The 16,562-nt window shown below is 49.4% G+C and overlaps 5 protein-coding genes across 5 annotated transcripts; 2 read left to right on the plus strand and 3 right to left on the minus strand.

Annotated features, from left to right (window-relative positions):
* Positions 1–413: 413 nt before the first annotated feature.
* Positions 414–8,230, minus strand: N7447_005039 (putative polyketide synthase; the record flags this gene model as incomplete). The annotated part of the gene is made up of 2 exons (XM_057229301.1): positions 414–7,541; positions 7,598–8,230. 2 exons carry the CDS (start codon positions 8,228–8,230, stop codon positions 414–416), a joined length of 7,761 nt encoding a protein of 2,586 aa, XP_057084391.1.
* Positions 8,231–8,926: 696 nt separating this feature from the next.
* N7447_005040 (uncharacterized protein) lies at positions 8,927–9,724 on the minus strand (the record flags this gene model as incomplete). The annotated part of the gene is made up of 1 exon (XM_057229302.1): positions 8,927–9,724. One exon carries the CDS (start codon positions 9,722–9,724, stop codon positions 8,927–8,929), a length of 798 nt encoding a protein of 265 aa, XP_057084392.1.
* A 616-nt stretch (positions 9,725–10,340) lies between these two features.
* N7447_005041 (isopenicillin N synthase family dioxygenase) lies at positions 10,341–11,356 on the plus strand (the record flags this gene model as incomplete). The annotated part of the gene is made up of 2 exons (XM_057229303.1): positions 10,341–11,112; positions 11,157–11,356. 2 exons carry the CDS (start codon positions 10,341–10,343, stop codon positions 11,354–11,356), a joined length of 972 nt encoding a protein of 323 aa, XP_057084393.1.
* A 684-nt stretch (positions 11,357–12,040) lies between these two features.
* N7447_005042 (uncharacterized protein) lies at positions 12,041–14,677 on the minus strand (the record flags this gene model as incomplete). Its single annotated transcript, XM_057229304.1, has 1 exon — positions 12,041–14,677. The coding sequence occupies one exon, from the start codon at positions 14,675–14,677 to the stop codon at positions 12,041–12,043; it is 2,637 nt and encodes an 878-aa protein (XP_057084394.1).
* A 976-nt stretch (positions 14,678–15,653) lies between these two features.
* N7447_005043 (uncharacterized protein) lies at positions 15,654–16,427 on the plus strand (the record flags this gene model as incomplete). Its single annotated transcript, XM_057229305.1, has 1 exon — positions 15,654–16,427. One exon carries the CDS (start codon positions 15,654–15,656, stop codon positions 16,425–16,427), a length of 774 nt encoding a protein of 257 aa, XP_057084395.1.
* Between the last annotated feature and the right edge of the window lie 135 nt (positions 16,428–16,562).

The following is a 16,562-nucleotide window of genomic DNA, read 5'->3' on the forward strand; positions in this document are numbered from 1 at the left end:
ATTGTGAGAAGTCAGGGTCATCTTCTCGCCCTGCGGCCATTATATGGAATATTGGGATTGGCCAGAGGTTTCATATAACAGTGAATTGTCTCAGCGAGGGATATGTCGCATATATGCACCTATACCGAATTTTCCCGGGTGGGGCTTTTCTACTTGAGATGCCTTTAGGTGCTTAGACCTAGGCTCACTAAGCAGACCTCAGCGCCTGGGGCTGATCATGCTCAGCTCAGTCACGTGTAGACTGATACTTAGTGACATTTACTTATAAGACTAACCTTCCAGGGCTTAGTTCAGTTATGGTGGATCTTCGAAGATCTTAACAAGCGAGACCCGGCAAATAATACAAGCAGCCATTTGAATGATATAACATTAATAAAACACGCCGATGGTCCCCAACGCTACTTAACAACCCATTATGGGTTCAGAAATCCCGATTCTTTCCACCTGGCAATATACTTCATCATAAGCTCCTCATCAATAGGACCCTGATTCTGCAGCGTCTTAGAATGTTGCGAAGACTTGGTGGTATCCAGAATTAAACCACCACAAGACATCGGAACGAAATAATGATCAAAGAAATCAATCAACTGCAACGCAGGATTATCGGCAATGCTCCCCCGGAAACCTCGCACCCGATTCACCCACTGAGTAAACGGAATGATACTCTTTTGTCCAAGATCTAAGGCGCGAGCCAAGATCGCAATCATCTCCCGCCACGACTGCCGGGACGGATTGTCTATATGATAGATAAGATCCTTCGTAGATTTAGACAGGAGTAGCTCGCCCAGGACAGCAGCAACATCGTTAACAGGGTACCAGGAGAGGGTCCCATCGAGATCGGGAAGAATCTTGAGCACCTGTGACGACTTGATCAGGAACGGCATGTACTCAGAGGGGTTCCAGTAGCCATTGCTAGTCGAGCCGGTAATCTGCGCGATCCGTACCGCCATCACATGAAACCGTTCTGGGAAACGATATACTGTCTCGGCCAGAATACGCTCCGTTGCAAGTTTGGCTTCGGCATACCCTGTCAAAGGGACAGATTCGACCGTACCAGGTTGCTCGGGGACGAGTGGTGTTCCTGCCCACAGAGGGTAGTTTGCGATCACAGCGCTAGAGGAGATGAACTGGAAGCCGAATTTGAATGGGGCTGGTCGGTGCTGGGTGACTTCGCGTGCGAGATCGATGAGACCCCGCGCGATCTTGAATTGAGATTCGTAGGCCCGTATTGGGCGTGTCAAGCTCATTGGCCAAGCGCTATGGACGATTTCGGTCACGTTTTGGATCAAATATTGGTGGTTTTCGGGCGAGAGCCCTAAATTGGGCTTGCTTGTGTCCGTTTCAATTACCTTTAGCTTGCACAGCGACGTCGGGTCGAGTGAGATACCTCTCATTTGAAGAGAGTTTTGCTGTCGCACTGTCGCCTCGGTTGTGCTCAGTCGATTCAGACATACCACTGTGTGGATATCTGGGCGTTGTGCCAGGAAGGCCACGATGTGGGCACCCAGGCTTCCGGTAGCACCGGTAACGAGCACACACTGCCCTGAACTCAAGGATGGCAACTTGGTAGGGGATAAAATGTGTGATGGAGCAACGAAGTCTTTTGTGTATTTGTGGACAATGGCGTCAATCCTCGCTCGGCGCTCAGAGATGTCTGGTAACGTGAGTTCAGGGATGGATGCCAGAGGCTTTGGTTCGCGATCATACCTGGATCCAGATGCATGGGCGATGATCAAACGCTGAATGCGTGCCTCGGGAAGTTCTCCTTCAGTCCAGTCGACATGGCCGTACCCCACTGAATGCAGTACCTTCTCCCAATAGATGGCTGGCTGGAGGACGTAGTCTCGCCCGTCCTCAAACAGCCACCATCCTTCCAACAATCCGAAGATGAAATCGCACCACGGCACCTGCTCTGTCATTTCTAACATAATGAGAGCACCATCAGGTCGCAAGATGCGATGAAGATTCTTCAATGATATGGAAAGATTCCGTGTTGCATGGATACAATTGGTGGCCAAGATGATATGCTGGCTCTGCAAGAGTTTGGCATCTGGCTCACTTTCCATATTCAGAGATTTAAACTCCATGAACGGGTACTTCTTGAAACGTTTGCGAGCAGCCGCGATGAGCGACCCTGAAATGTCTGTCATGGTGTATTTGACAGGGACCCCTAACTTGGCTAGCAATGGCACAATTCTGCTTGTTGTCCCGCCAGTGCCTCCGCCAACCTCAAGAATGCAGATGGGCTGTCCATCTTTGGGAAGTGGACTAAGAACCCGCTCGAAGAATCGCCCAAGCTGTTTGATCCAAACTGTGTTGACAGGGGAGTTCGAATACATATCTGCAGCAATTTCTCGGCTTTCAGGAGTACCAAAGATGAGCTTCAGGCCATCTTCTTTATCCGTGATGAGAGCTGCAAATCTCTGGCCCACCAATGCTGCGAGCTTATGCTCAGCAGCATGAACAGGTTCATCCTGCAAAATCTTGCTGAGCAATGTGTCTGCAGATGCGGTCGGCGGCGCAACCGCCGTGCGTGTGATAGTAGAGCCGTTGATGTCTATCAAACGAGCGTCCTTTTCCAACAACCCATAGATGATTATGTTCATGAACTTCTCGTGCTTGGGATGGTATGGAATGCGCTTAAGCACTTGACCTGGTGCTGCAGACCGGATTGGGCAACCGAGTTGTTCGAAGGCATTCACAATATACACAATGCAGAGCTCCGTGGACCGCGGCATGACATGCTTGGAGTAGGTTCCCAGTTGGCCCTTGACAATGTCATCATCAGTGTCCCATTTGATCTCACCGAACGCATCGAGGAATGTTGACGTAGACAGAATAGCGTTGCCATCTCTATGATCAAAGCTGATGATACCATTGACGCCATTGATATTTGTGGTGGGCTCATTCGGTTCCAAAATTATATACGCTTCTGTATCGACCGAAGAATCCCCTTCAGATCTGACGCCGTTTTCCTCATCGTCAAATCCTAGGGTAGACCGGATACACGAGACCAGACTGGCAAAGTCAGTCAGCTCCATAAGCTGCTCATTTTGAAGAGTGCACTTGAATGCAGAATCGACTTCTCGAACCAGTTCCATGGCCATAAGAGAATCAATCCCGAGTTCAATAAGATCAGAGTCATCTTTTATCTCCTCCGGCTCCAACCCCGAAAGATTACAGATGATCTCACACGTTTTTGCAGAGATGTCTGGTCCAGGGGGCTTGGCGACATGTTTCACAGTAGTACTCTCTTGGAATGAATTCAGGCTAGAGGGAGTGGAGTTAACCGTTGTTGTAGGGGTGGAAGCGTGGACAGGTGTAGATTCCGAGGAGACAGCAGCCGTCGAAAAATGAGATTCTTGCTGAGCGCCCCGAGTTAACAGTTTGCACATTGATTCCATGGGCACAATCCGATAAGAAATGCCTAGGATCGCCTCGATCAAGGATCCATCACGAGCGTCGAAAGCGAACACGTCACTGACATACTTAGTCTTAGACTCGTGGTGATGCACCGCAAATACTTCCCAAGCATCAGGAGCTGAAGTCATGCTACCCAGTCTGGGGTAGTGCATCCATCTAGAAATACCGTCACAGATGTAGACGCCTCTTTTAGACAGATCAGATGCATCTGTCATGAGATTAACGAAAATGCCGGCGACCTGACAGAAACACTCCGTCAAAACCGGATCCATCCAGGTGTCCCCAGCATAGGCCTTTGAAACGTAGCCTGCTGATTCATCCTCCTTTCCAACTATCTTGGTTACACAGCGGAATGGCTCCGCATAGTTGACCACTTGCTCAAACGCTCGATAGATATTTCGGCCCTGAAGCACGTCGTCTGCACCGTTTCCTTGGAGAAGACTAGCAAGCCGTTTCTTGCCACTCAGACGCGACAAGCGCTCGAAGTTCTCCTTGAGTGCAGGGTCACTGACCGGCAAGAAAACAATGTTTCCAGAGCTGAAATCAGTTACGCTACCCCCGGAGTCAATACCGTAAAGTCTCCATCTCCAGGCCAGGCCCCCGTCATCTTTAGCAACAGCATCAAGATACAAGTCCGTAGAATTATATTCAAAGAGGGCATTGTGATAAGAAACCCCCTGGACCTCCGGTTGGAACTGGTACGCCTTGAAGTCAGGTTGCAGATTCATTATCGCATCGAGTGAAATTTCAATCTGAAGCATGCCGGGCGTTACAGCGGTGGTATTCAGAGCAACATTCGCCGATGTCAGCTTCTGGAACTTGTCGCAGTTTGTGTTCACTCTGAATCGGGCAGACTGCTTTGCCTGGTCTTCAAACCCGATGAATGTTGTTAGGCCCTTGGGGGGCTCTGGAGGTTGCACCGCTGCGCTGATGGAGGTTTTGACTTCCGAAACCTCCTTCAAGTCCATCCAATGTCTCGCCTTTTCGAACTGGTAGGGAGGAAGTATTACAGCTGTGTAATGAGACACCTCCTTCGAATGATGTGCCCAAAATGACACATTTAGGCCTTCCTTCCACAGCTTTGTTGTCGCTTCCGCCAAAAATGGGAGCGATTCTTCGCTGGTGATATGAACAGACTGGAAATGGTGTGGAGAACTTGAGTTTCCTAGTGCCCGGCTGATCATTGTAGTAATCGTAGAATTTGATCCAGCTTCAAGCCAGATTGCAGCTGGGTACTCCTCAGCAAGTCTTTGGACTGCATGGTTGAAATAAACCGGGTTTCTCAAGTGCTGAGCTATGAAATTGGGCCCGCAGTTCGGGCTAGATCTTGTCGCAGTCGCTGCTTCAACTTGAATAATCGGCTCATTGAATTGGATTTCGCGGCCTAGTGCTTCCAGGTCACTGATCAATGGATCAACGTTGGCAGAATGGAAGGCATTGGTAACATTCAGCTTCTTGAGCTTCATGCCAAAGAAGGTCTGGTTGCTCCGTGCAAGTTTCTCGATGAATTGAACAGACTCTGTCGAACCTGCGAGGGTAAAGGATCTGGGACCATTATAACATGCAATGGAGACATCCGGTTTGTTTGAAGCGGACAGCAATGCTGTCACCTCAGCAAGGTCCGCCTCCACTGCCAGCATGGATCCTTTATCAGAACCCCATTTGTCGCGAATCAGACATGCCCGACCAGAGATCAGTCTGAGGGCGTCAGTCAAAGAATAGGCACCGGCGATGCAGAGAGCTGTCAGTTCGCCAAAGCTATGGCCAACCACCGCGGTCACTTTGACTCCGGAGTCAATCCACGCTCTCGCACAAGAGTACTGTGCGGCGAAGAGTACGGTCTGTAGCTCCACCGTGTCTAGGATTGGAGACCTTTGAAAGATCGTGGGGTAGATGCTGCTGAGACCCAGTGAGAGACATATATCATTGCACTGATCCAGATAACTTCTCAGAATGGTTGCCTGGTTATAGACATCCTTTCCTAGGCCAACATAGGTGGAGATCTGGCCGCCGAAGCAAAGAATGACCGGACGAGGTGGGGGAACTTCAATTTCCGCGATACTCCTACCCCCTTGTTCAAAGTCCAGAAGCTTCTCCTCCAGCTCGGTACGAGAGGCAGCATTGAAAATCAACGCCTTTGGCAAATTGCGGTTTGACTGGCGGGAAATTTGAAACGACAAATTTCGCACTGTCAGGTCCTTCGCTGAGTCGGCGTTATCGTGAATGAAACGCCTGAGTTTGGTAGCATATGCTCGAAGACTTTGTGAGTCGATTCCGCAAAACCAAAAGGGAAAGCTTGTATCAGACGTTGATAGCAGCGAGGGATTCGACGTCAAAGAGTGTGGCTTCGGTGCCTGTGTGATGATCATTGAAGCATTGGAGCCCGAGGCGCCGTAGTTGTTGATAAGAGCAGCCCGAAAGTCCACATCCCAAGGCGTTAGTTGCGTTGCAATATCTATCATGTCTTCATGATCAGCGTTCAGGGCAGGGCTCATAGAAGTGAAGCTAGCCTGTGGAGGTATGAAGCCCTCGTTGATCATGAGCAGGATTTTCACCAAGGACACTACACCCGACGCAAATTCGGTATGGCCAAGTAAACCTTTCACAGACATCAGAGAAAGTGTGTCTGAACGGATTGAGCCTCCAAATACCCTTCTAACAGCATCATACTCCGCGGGGTCACCCACTGGAGTTCCGGTTCCATGGGCTTCGACTACAGAAATAGCCTGTGGCTCAAGCCGCGCCTGTTCCACCACATCCCCGAAAAGCTCAGCCAGTGATAGCGAATTAGGAACGGTGATTGCTGTGCAGTTTTGGTTCTGGTAGACCTTCGTGCTCGCTATCACTCCAAGCACTTGGTCTCCATCTGCAATCGCGGAGGAAAGTCGCTTGAGGAAAACAACGCCAGCGCCCTCTCCTCTGCAATATCCGTCACCTCTTGCATCGAACGGCTTGCACTGTCCAGTCGGGCTTAAAAAGGAAGCACCAGCCAGGTTTTGGAACCATTCAGGACTGGTGAGGACATTGACTCCGCCCGCAAGCGCGCTTGTACATTCGCCATGGAGAATAGCACGGCACGCTTGGTGAATAGCGACACCGGATGAAGAACAGGCAGTATCAATTGTTAAACTTGGACCTGTCCACCCGAAATAGTGACTGACCTTCCCGGCAGCGAAGCTTCGGAGGTTTCCCGTGGCCGAATAAGCGTTTGCTGGGTGGCAGGCAATGTTACGCTCATAGTCATTGTTCCCGATTCCAATATAACATCCAATGTGCTTGCTACGATGGGAAGTTCCGAAATACCCAGACTGTTCGATGGCCTGGTATGCAAGTTTCAATACCAATCGATGTTGGGGATCGGCGGACGACATCTCGCGTGCGCTTTTCTTGAAGAATTTGTGGTCGAAGGTGTCATAGTCTCGTAGAAAATTGCCATACCATTTACGATTCTCCTCGAGCTCCCTGAACGCCGTTTTCATACTGAAGCGCTCCAATGGGACTCTAGTGTGCTGTGATTGGCCGCTAGTCAAGATTCTCCAATACTCATCAAGGTCTTCCGCTCCAGGAACATGACAAGCCATTCCAATCACAGCGATTTGATCGTCTGGTAGTTTGTCGAAGGACGATTTGGAAGCTGGATGGAGAAGTGCACTCGGTAGAGAAGAGGTTGACAGATCGATGTCAGAGATATGAATCAGTGGAGGGCCCAGCTTCCTTATCATTGTCGGTGGCACGCATCGTTCTGAGCCAAAGCAGACAAAGTTCGCACCACCTGCGTCAATATGTGATGACTGAACGAGGCTGAACAAACTCAGCCATTCAGATGGTTTGAGTAGTATCTCTTGCAATGAAATCTCATGCAGACGGCCTCCAGTGCTCAGCCTGCTCGACAACACCATTTCAGATGCATCGGGGAACTGGAATCTGGGGTCACTGTCGCAAAAGGCAATGAGTTGCTTTACATCTTCACGATGTTTTGGCCAGTGGAACCGACCAGAAAGTGCAACTTCAGCAACATGTGCACCGGATAACTTGAGTTTGTCAAGGAGAGCAGGAGCCGATATCTTAGGGGCAGTCACTGTGGCCCTCTTTTCATCAAAGAAAACAGAGATGTATGCCTTTTCACGTCATGTTAATCAGTAATTCCATGTCATGTGGTCTGAAGTTGACTTACCTCTGGGAATTCTGCCAACACTTTGTCCACGCTGGCACGAGACTCTAAAGCATTCCATGACATTGAGAAGGACATGGCAGGACTGCCTGTGTCCGGTGATGCCTCCTCAGCGTCCACGAGCGCACCAACAAGCATCGATAGCCTCACGGCAACAGCACCATATTGCTGAACCTTGGCTAGGCTGGAGGCACAGCTCACAGCAAAGGCGCTCAAAATACCAGTACATAGACCGAGACTCTCCGAATTTTCCGTGACGGATTGGGGTATCTCGTCGGTATCCCCAAGACCCGGCAACGCAGACCTCACAAAGGCGAGATACTGGGTCAATTGAACAATTATCACCAGGGGTGAGAGCAGGATATTGGGTAAGGGAAACAGAGAATCCGGTAGACTGCCCGTCTGCAAGCCCCGATGCAACTCTTGCAATAGTCGTTCACCCTCTACATGTTGTAGTTTTGGCACTTGTTTGATGAGACTCTCCCAAATAATTGGCAGGTCAGATAAGGCATCTAACGCCCAGCTGTCGCATAGGTGGCTGTGAAGTGTTGCAAAGAGCTTGGTATCGAAAGCTAATGCCTGTGGTCCGAACAAAAACACCTTGGGGTTCACCCGAGGACCAGACTTCGACGGCATCTTGCTAGTCGCGTTGAGGTCGACTGGTGTACCACTGAGAAACAAAAGGTTGAAGGTCAGGTGCTCAATTGATGGGAATATAGAGTTCAGTCCATGGGTTGATTTGAGTTAAGTAGGGCTATTGACAACTTGATCTTCAAGCATCCCTGTGCAATTTATTCACGGGGACTTTTGCCTGCCACGAGGCTAGGAGCTCAATGTATGAAAATCAGAAGTACTAATCCCCACCATATTATTAGACGATGGTATTAAGCTTTGTCGATCTCTTGAATACTGGTGTTTGAAGATTCACTTCAACGTCCTAAACTACCCGAGGCGAGGCCCGGGGGGTAAAGGCCCCGAGAGAAAGAACCCGAGCGCCAGCCACTAAATAACCCCCCGGCGCGCTCCTCACCCTCACGTCAGCCTTCAGCCGTTTCCATGAGGCCAATGCAGAACAATCGTACCTGCAGTCAATCGTGCTTTACAAGTCAATTTCATATACGATTGAAATCAGTAGCCTACAGGCCTTGGATGACGCCCCCTTCGCCATAGTGTTGACGAAGCGCGGAGAGAAATGGTGGTTTGCGTCAAGCCCAACGATGACCCCCATCGGCCGATCACCTCTTCGGTATACAATTTATACAAACTAACAGGAAGCAACAACCACAAATCTATTATTTGTTAAACAACTATCTCTAACTAGAAAATATAATTCTAAGAAACACCCGTCTCCTTTGCAAGCTCGCGGATCTGGTGAACGACAAGTGAGACATCCTTTAGCTTGAGAGGTATTCTATGATCTCCATCCCACTCTATCAACCTCCGGCTTTGTGGAGCGCAAAAATCCTCAAACAGTTTCCGATGATGATCCAGTCCCTTGTCTCGCAGTCCATGGACGTGAAGCGTAGGAATTCGCAACACATGACCCTTGCCATAATATAATTCTCGCTCGCTGTGTCTGAGGTCGGTGATTTGCGAGGCGTCCGGTAGTGGCGGATCCAACGTCAAGTCAGAATCCATTGATATGAAAGGTGCCTGGCCCGCCAGGAGAATCCCGAAACGGAAGTTAATTCCAGCTGGGCGGGTGCCGAAGAGCTCTTGCCAGCTTTGTTGTCGGTAAAGGAGGCTGGCGGACACTTTCGCACCCTGGCTGAAGCCCAAGAGGGCAATCCACTCGCCAGTAGCTCCAGCAAGATCGTCTTGATGCATGGTTTTTTCTAGCCATGTATCAATCTCTTGAACTGCATCTTCTGGTGAGATCACTGGGTGCTCTGGTCGCCATCGAAGCCACCGCCGGAAAGGACCCCATTGACTGTAGACAGATAGAACGTCTGATCCAGCCTGCGATGCAAAAGGAGCTTGGGCGAATACAAGACGATATTCCGATTTTAGTCCAGCAATAAGCCCTCGGCATTGAGCCTGGAAGATTCGGGCGTTTGTACCACCACCATGAAGACATAATATCCGTGGTAGGTGGATGGTCGAGTCGTCTCGCGCGCGTGCTGTGTTCATTATGGGCAATACTCTTCCTCGTGATAGCAAATGATGAAAGAAAGTTGGATCTAAGGGCATCCGAAAATAACGCACGAGGGAAACCTCTCAGCGGTGATTAAGTTGAGATCTTCAGAGTCAGGCGGCCAGGATGGCAGAAACACGATTGATCAATACGAGATAATCATATATTAAGTACGTTGTTTGTCCAATCGTCTATCTCTATAGAGTATACTGGCCAATTCATGATAGATAACCGATAACATGAGCTAGATTTCCAAAAAGATTAGAATAAAAATTAAATTGAATACCGAAAATTCCTCATTCGTTTAGCTCGATTCTATCATAAAAGGGTTCACGACAATCAAAGAGCTCGCCTTGTTTGCATATCCGGCAACTTTCTCCTGCAGGAAAGCAGCCGAGCCAGCATAACGCCACATAGCTACTAAATGGCCCGATTGCGGCTATACCCGATTATGTCCGAGGGTCCTGGGTCATATTTTCGTAGTAAACTGGGAGAAGGACATGATGGCTTATTGAAACAATCCTATGTCACGACATCGGTCCCCATAGATATTCCAAAATAAAATACAAGCTACCTCAACCACCGAAATTAGTTTATCATCTGTGAGAGACAATGCCTGTTCTGAACAAGTCATCGTTCTATCTTCCACTCGTGGATATCACGCCATTTCTGGAAGATCCTCATGGGGCTGCTGCCCAGGGTATCATCGAATCCGTGCGCACGGCATGCAAATCCACTGGCTTCTTCCAGATTAAAGGCCACAAAGTCCCTCTCAGGCTGCAAAAGTCGGTATTTGAGGCTTCCGCTCGATTCTTCGCCCTTCCACCAAAGAACAAACTCGAACTTGACAGCCGGAAGACCGTTGGATTCCGGGGCTACGATGTGATGGAGACCCAATCATATGAGCTCGAATTTGGAGCCGTTCAGGAGGCCGATGCGCTGCGTGACATCAAAGAAGGCTTCTTCATTGCAACCGATCTACCTCCTGATCACCCCCATGTGGCAAACGGTCGCTTCCTGCAGGGCCCCAACGTCTGGCCAAAACCCAAGCAGCTCAGACCCGAGGATTTCCAATCGGTTCTGGAAGAGTATTATGCGGAGATGCAGCGGTTATCCCATGTGGTTCTGTCGCTTCTTGCGGCAACACTACCTTACGGGCCACATGTATTCGATGAACTCGAGACTGGTGACCCAATGTCTCTGCTTCGGCTTCTCCATTATCCCCGGGGCTTGGAGAAACAGGACGGAAAGAAGCTTCAGCTCGGCGCTGGTGAGCACACTGATTTCGGTACCTTCACACTCCTGTTGCAGGACGACAGTCCCGGTCTTGAAGTTCAGGACAGTGTGACAGGCGAGTGGCACGGAGTACCCCCCAAGAAGATGTGTACATTGTCAACGTGGCCGACATCCTTTCCATCATGACAGAAGGGGAATACAAGAGCAGCGTGCACCGGGTGTGGAATAGAAAGAGTGATGACCGGTACAGTGTGGTTTTCTTCTACGATGGCAACCTGGACTATAAAGTGAAACCTCTCAGGAGTTCTGGGATGAATGAAAATGAGGAAGTCGATGCGCCGACCATTGAAGAACACGTGCGATCGCGTCTGATGGCGAGCTACGGTATTTAAAAAGAAAATCTCGCAGCTGGCATAGATAACTGGAAGGAGGGGCCTTGAGGGAACACACTTCCGTGGCTTATTAAGGGCTTCAGATTCTAAGTTGTCAACTGGGGATGCCAGCTAGGCAGAGGAAAGGGGCTATGTGTTAAGTAACAGAAGGGAGAGAAATACAAACTGTAGAGTTGATGCTATGGAAAGGAGATACGGAAGGAGAACAGAAAGGATCGGAGGTAAGCTCCTGTCTCCTTATGTACACTCAACGCTGGGAACATGCGGAGAGGTTAAGTGATAATACTCCGGCCTGCCCCATGTATATAGTGATATAATGTTGACATATCATGTAACGGTGGCCAATCTAAAGTTCCATTCTCTAGTTTCTCAATACAAATCCTAAAGTCGATCTACCATAACAACATACAAGATATCAATATACTGATAACTATACTACTCACGATAGTTAATTATGGATCTTATTCAACAAGACAAATATGACTATATTTGACTACACGTGTATCCTTCAAAATTAAACTAATGACCGACGCGGACTAAGCATCTCTAGTGATGCATATATCTCTCAGAAATTCAAACTATCAACAGAAAAATAAATTGTCCAACACCAAAAGAGTGAGGTATACATGAAAACATCGTGCTTCTATGCGAAAATAAGTCTAGGAGACTTTGGAATAGATAGTCTCATTCCCCGACCAGGATAGGCTTGCGTTTTTCACTGAATGCGACAAGGGCAGCCTTTCGATCTTTCGTCTTCAGAACAGACTCGTAAGCGGCGTTCTCAACCGCCTCGCAACTGTACGAAAGCGCTCTGATTGCAGCTCGAATAGCAATAGGTCCGGCATCGGCAATTTGTTCAGCTAATTGGATACCGGTTTCCAGAGCCAAAACTCGGTTGGATAACGATGGCGTCTCCTCCGAGAGGTCTGCCCCAACAAGACGGTTGCACAGTCCCATCTTCGCCGCCTCATTTGCTGGCACCCCCCGGCCCGTCAAGATCATATCCAGAGCATTCGACATGCCCACAATATTGGGGAGGCGGTAGGTGCCACCAGCACCGGGGATAATGGCCAGCCGAGTCTCGGGTAATGCAGCCACGGCGTCAGAGGCGAAGACACGCAGATGGCAGCATAGCGCAAGCTCCAGTCCACCCCCGAGCGCTTGGCCACTAACGCAGGCAATAGTGGGGATAGGCAGGGAAGCTAGACGTGAGTACAAGCCCCGGAGACTAGTCAAAAAGGCTTGCGTCTCTGTCAAGCTCATATCTTTGCGCTCTTTCAGGTCCGCTCCCGCACAGAAGATTCCGTCTACTGCACTCGCAATAACCAAGGCGCGTGTGCCGCCCATGTGCCGCTCGTGATGAATCTCTTCAATCTCACAACTCAATTCGTGCACCATTTGCACTGAGAGGGCATTCTTCGCCGCAGGCCGGTTCAATTGGATAATTTTGATGGTACCAACTTGGGGAGCGTCAACTCGGTTACAGATCAGTGTTGCGGGCATAGTAACGTCACCCGCGGGGACAAGATGCCACTCTTTGAGGATACTTGTGAGGGCCTGCACCTCGGGAGCAGTTGTCTCAGTGGTGGCGGACTCAACCTCAGTAGTAGTGGTCCCGACAGTGACAGGTTCAACTAAAACAGGTTCCATAGTGGTGGGTTCGACAACAGGAGAGGTAGCCTCCGTACTGACAGTATCAACTTCAACAGCAGTGATATCAATGGTGACAGGTTCAGTATCTGAACTTGTTCTCATGGTGATTGGTTCCACTTCTGCAGTGGTAGCTTCAATAATGACAGGCACAATATCTGGAGCTGGCTTGACGGTGATGGCCTCAATCACCCGAGAAGTGTTATCGACGGAGACTATGCCTTCTTCCACAGTGATTGCAGGCTGCGGTAAGGAAGTAACAAGCTCCTCGCGGGGGGCTCCAGTGCTGTCGGCGTCATCTATGAAACGACGGAAATACTCGTCCTCCAGGAGACACTTGATTGTACTCTCTTGTTCAGTCACCATGAACTCACAACTCCCATCCGGAACCCGGGGCAAGACAATAACAGCACCAGCCTGGGTTCCTCTGGCCGGCAGGCGAAGGGCTTTAATATGACCGTCACCAAAGATAGGCCCGAAGTTCATGCCGTGAAGGTCCATCTTGAACAGACTGGTCAGAATAATGCCCGATGTAGACATAGCCTCCAGAATATTCAAGCGGGTGTGAGTATCAAGCGCTGTTCGTTCCGCGTATCCTACCAAGTCACAGAATTTCTCGGCCGTCACGGCCTTGATATCAGCGCGCAGAGCTCGAGCTGCGACACCTAGCCCGCTCTCAAAGTCTACCAGATCAGACAGCAGCACTGATGACTTGGTCATGTAAATAACATTCCCAAAGTACGGCATGGGGATCTTAAGGTGTGCACGGCAATCCACAGGCTGTGCTACGTATGTTTCTGCCTCGCCGTTCAAGATTCCGGCCCGGTGACGGGCTAGCATGATGCTGCGCCAGATGAAAGCAGAAATTGCGTCGTTGGTGGAAAACCATTCGTCTGGGCCACGAGCAATGGCAGAGAGGGCCTCTCTGAGATCGCTCAGAGCCTTGACGTTGATGCGGAAGGTACGGCACGAGTTCTCCACGTTGTGAATTTGAGCATGTGCGTTGGCTGGGTCCGAAGTCCATGCCGCATGATTTTCGATAGATCCAGGAACCCCATGACCGGATACCAGCTTTGTGCGATCCGTGCGATATACATCGGGTCTTGGTTCTAGCGGATAATGCGTCTCGCCTGACTGTGCCTTGTTGAGTTCACTGGCAAAGATCTTGATCACTTCAGTCACCCCCCGACCATCTGCCGCGTTGTGAATAATAGATACAACGAGAAGCAAGCCACCTTCAATGAAGTTGGCCTGGAAACGACATACGTCCACTGGCTCATTTTTGAAGTACCCGACCTCTGGGAGGGGACACAGCTGCTCAGTGTTCAGCAGATGTTGCGAGAAGTTGGCCTTGCTAAGATCTGAAAACCTGATCTCTTCTGACATATCCTTGACAATGAGCTGGGCGCCGCCTTCGGGAATGATGTTGCGAAGCCATGGACGTCCTCCTTGATGCGACGAGAAGGGGACTACAGAGCCTGCTAACAAGGGAAGTCGCTGGACGGTGTGATGAAATGCTATATGCAGCTGTTCCACCACCTTTTCCTTGTCCGTAGTTTCAGGGAGACAGAAACACAGAATTCGCTTCGAATGCGTTGGTGGCAGAATACGGTCCCAATGGGAGATCTCAACCTCGAACGGAGGACACTCGACAGTAAAGGACCGTTCCATCTTCTTTTGGCTGGCGTGGATGCGCAGATGTAGGTGCTTTATTGAATGAGGAATATCTCACAATTCCAAGCCGCTGGGACACCTTCATGGGATCATTTGAGGGAAAGACTGATTCAATAATAAATGCCTGCAACGATAGGAGGCTAGAACCCGAGCCCCTTCACCATCACCATACTTCCAATCGGCCCCATAACTCACAATATGTGGTGATTGAATAAAACGAAATGCTAAGAAACAGATTAGCACACGTCAGCTTACACCACATTGTCCCCGAGACTGAATTTCCCCGAGTGTATGGATTCTTCTCGGGTACATAATTCTAGCACTGGCTAATCGGCTCCTTTTTTCACACTTTTCTTTTATTGGTTTGATTATTTTATATGCTACCTTATTATTTTACTTATTTTCGGGATTTTCGCCACTCCACTCAAACCAAAAACCCATTCAGACCACCGATGGCTGCAGTTCGTCGATAAGTGTCACCGAGAAACGGAGCCATCCACATCATTTTTGGACTTCGGGCGAAATATTTATTGGACCCTCGCTGTATTTTGCGACAAGGTAAAGGTTAATCAAGCTATGCAACTAGCGCGAATTGAACTCAGAAAGAACTAGAGGCTTGAAACCACCCCCCCCCCCCCCCACTAACATCTTTAGTAGACCCAACGCAGGCCAGGTGTTCGAAGTCATTATATCTTCAATAAAACTCAATCTTGTTGTTTCCGCATGCAATAATTTAATCGGGCTTTTAAATAGGCAGTAAGTAGCAGGCCGTACGAAAAATGGACAGAGGGACAGAGAGGGCCGCAATGTCTATGTTAGCATGTAGGAGGCAACAACCCTCCAGAAATGACAGCGGGACGTCTTAACCCTCCAAGGTTAGCAATCAGAAGCGAGACGGGAAAGAGGCCAAGTAGATTGACTTTTACGTTCGAAATTTTCCGATACATGCATGTCACAAGGATGTCAGCATAAGATGATTGGGTCCGAGAAAGACATCATGCAGCAAAGGTACCTTTGCTTTTTTGGGGGCCGCGAGGGAAGCTCGAACAACTTCATTTCTGACATCCCGCGCAATGTCCTCAAGGAACCCGAACCTGAGATCATGGCAGCCCTAGGTTTCCAATGTCTATGTGTTGCTTCGGCAGCTCGCGCCTGGGAGCGCATCGAAACCATGGTCGATGTCAGTTTTGATGTGATCATCGCCGCAAGTGCACAGGCCATTCAATTATCCCAGCAGTCGCAAAAATGCCAGCTACACTGTCAAAACTCAGCAGCAGAGGCATACAATACCTTCATTCACATATATGGGAGGCTGGTTACCTTACTTGAAAGGGCTATAACTACGTATGCAACAAACTCGCAACCTCCTCCGTCCACAACACCGACCTTCCGGAGAACCAGCCAAGGAAACTTGACCTATGCGCTGGATGATCAGGCTTTGAGATCAGTCTTTCGGGATTTTAGTACACATCGACCTCTACAAGAACAACGCAGCCCAGCCGCCGTGGTCTGCCGACCGTCCAAAATGATATTGGGCCAATATGAGATGGACGAGCAGCAGAGTCAGTATTTGGCTCTTGATGTCATTTGCCGGACTCTCCGTAATCTAGTCATCGTCCTGCAAGAGATGGGTGGTGGAGAGAATGCGGAGATTAAACAGGTAGATGCGCGATTGTTGACTATACTTGTGCAAGTCAGGCGGCTGTTGGAAAATACTTCAGCTACTCTCTCTAGCCTAGAAAGCTAGGCCTTACATGTTAAATACATAGAATAGGGCAACTTCTTACTTACTTTCCGTCGACTATCAATTCAGGTTCGGAGGCGATCCATTCATAGTCTAACAAGTTAATACCTGGATAGTACAGGGAAAGTAAGGCAGCTG

Source organism: Penicillium robsamsonii (assembly GCF_028829455.1).
Source record: "Penicillium robsamsonii strain IBT 29466 chromosome Unknown utg000003l_segment0_segment0, whole genome shotgun sequence".
Taxonomy (NCBI): domain Eukaryota; kingdom Fungi; phylum Ascomycota; class Eurotiomycetes; order Eurotiales; family Aspergillaceae; genus Penicillium; species Penicillium robsamsonii.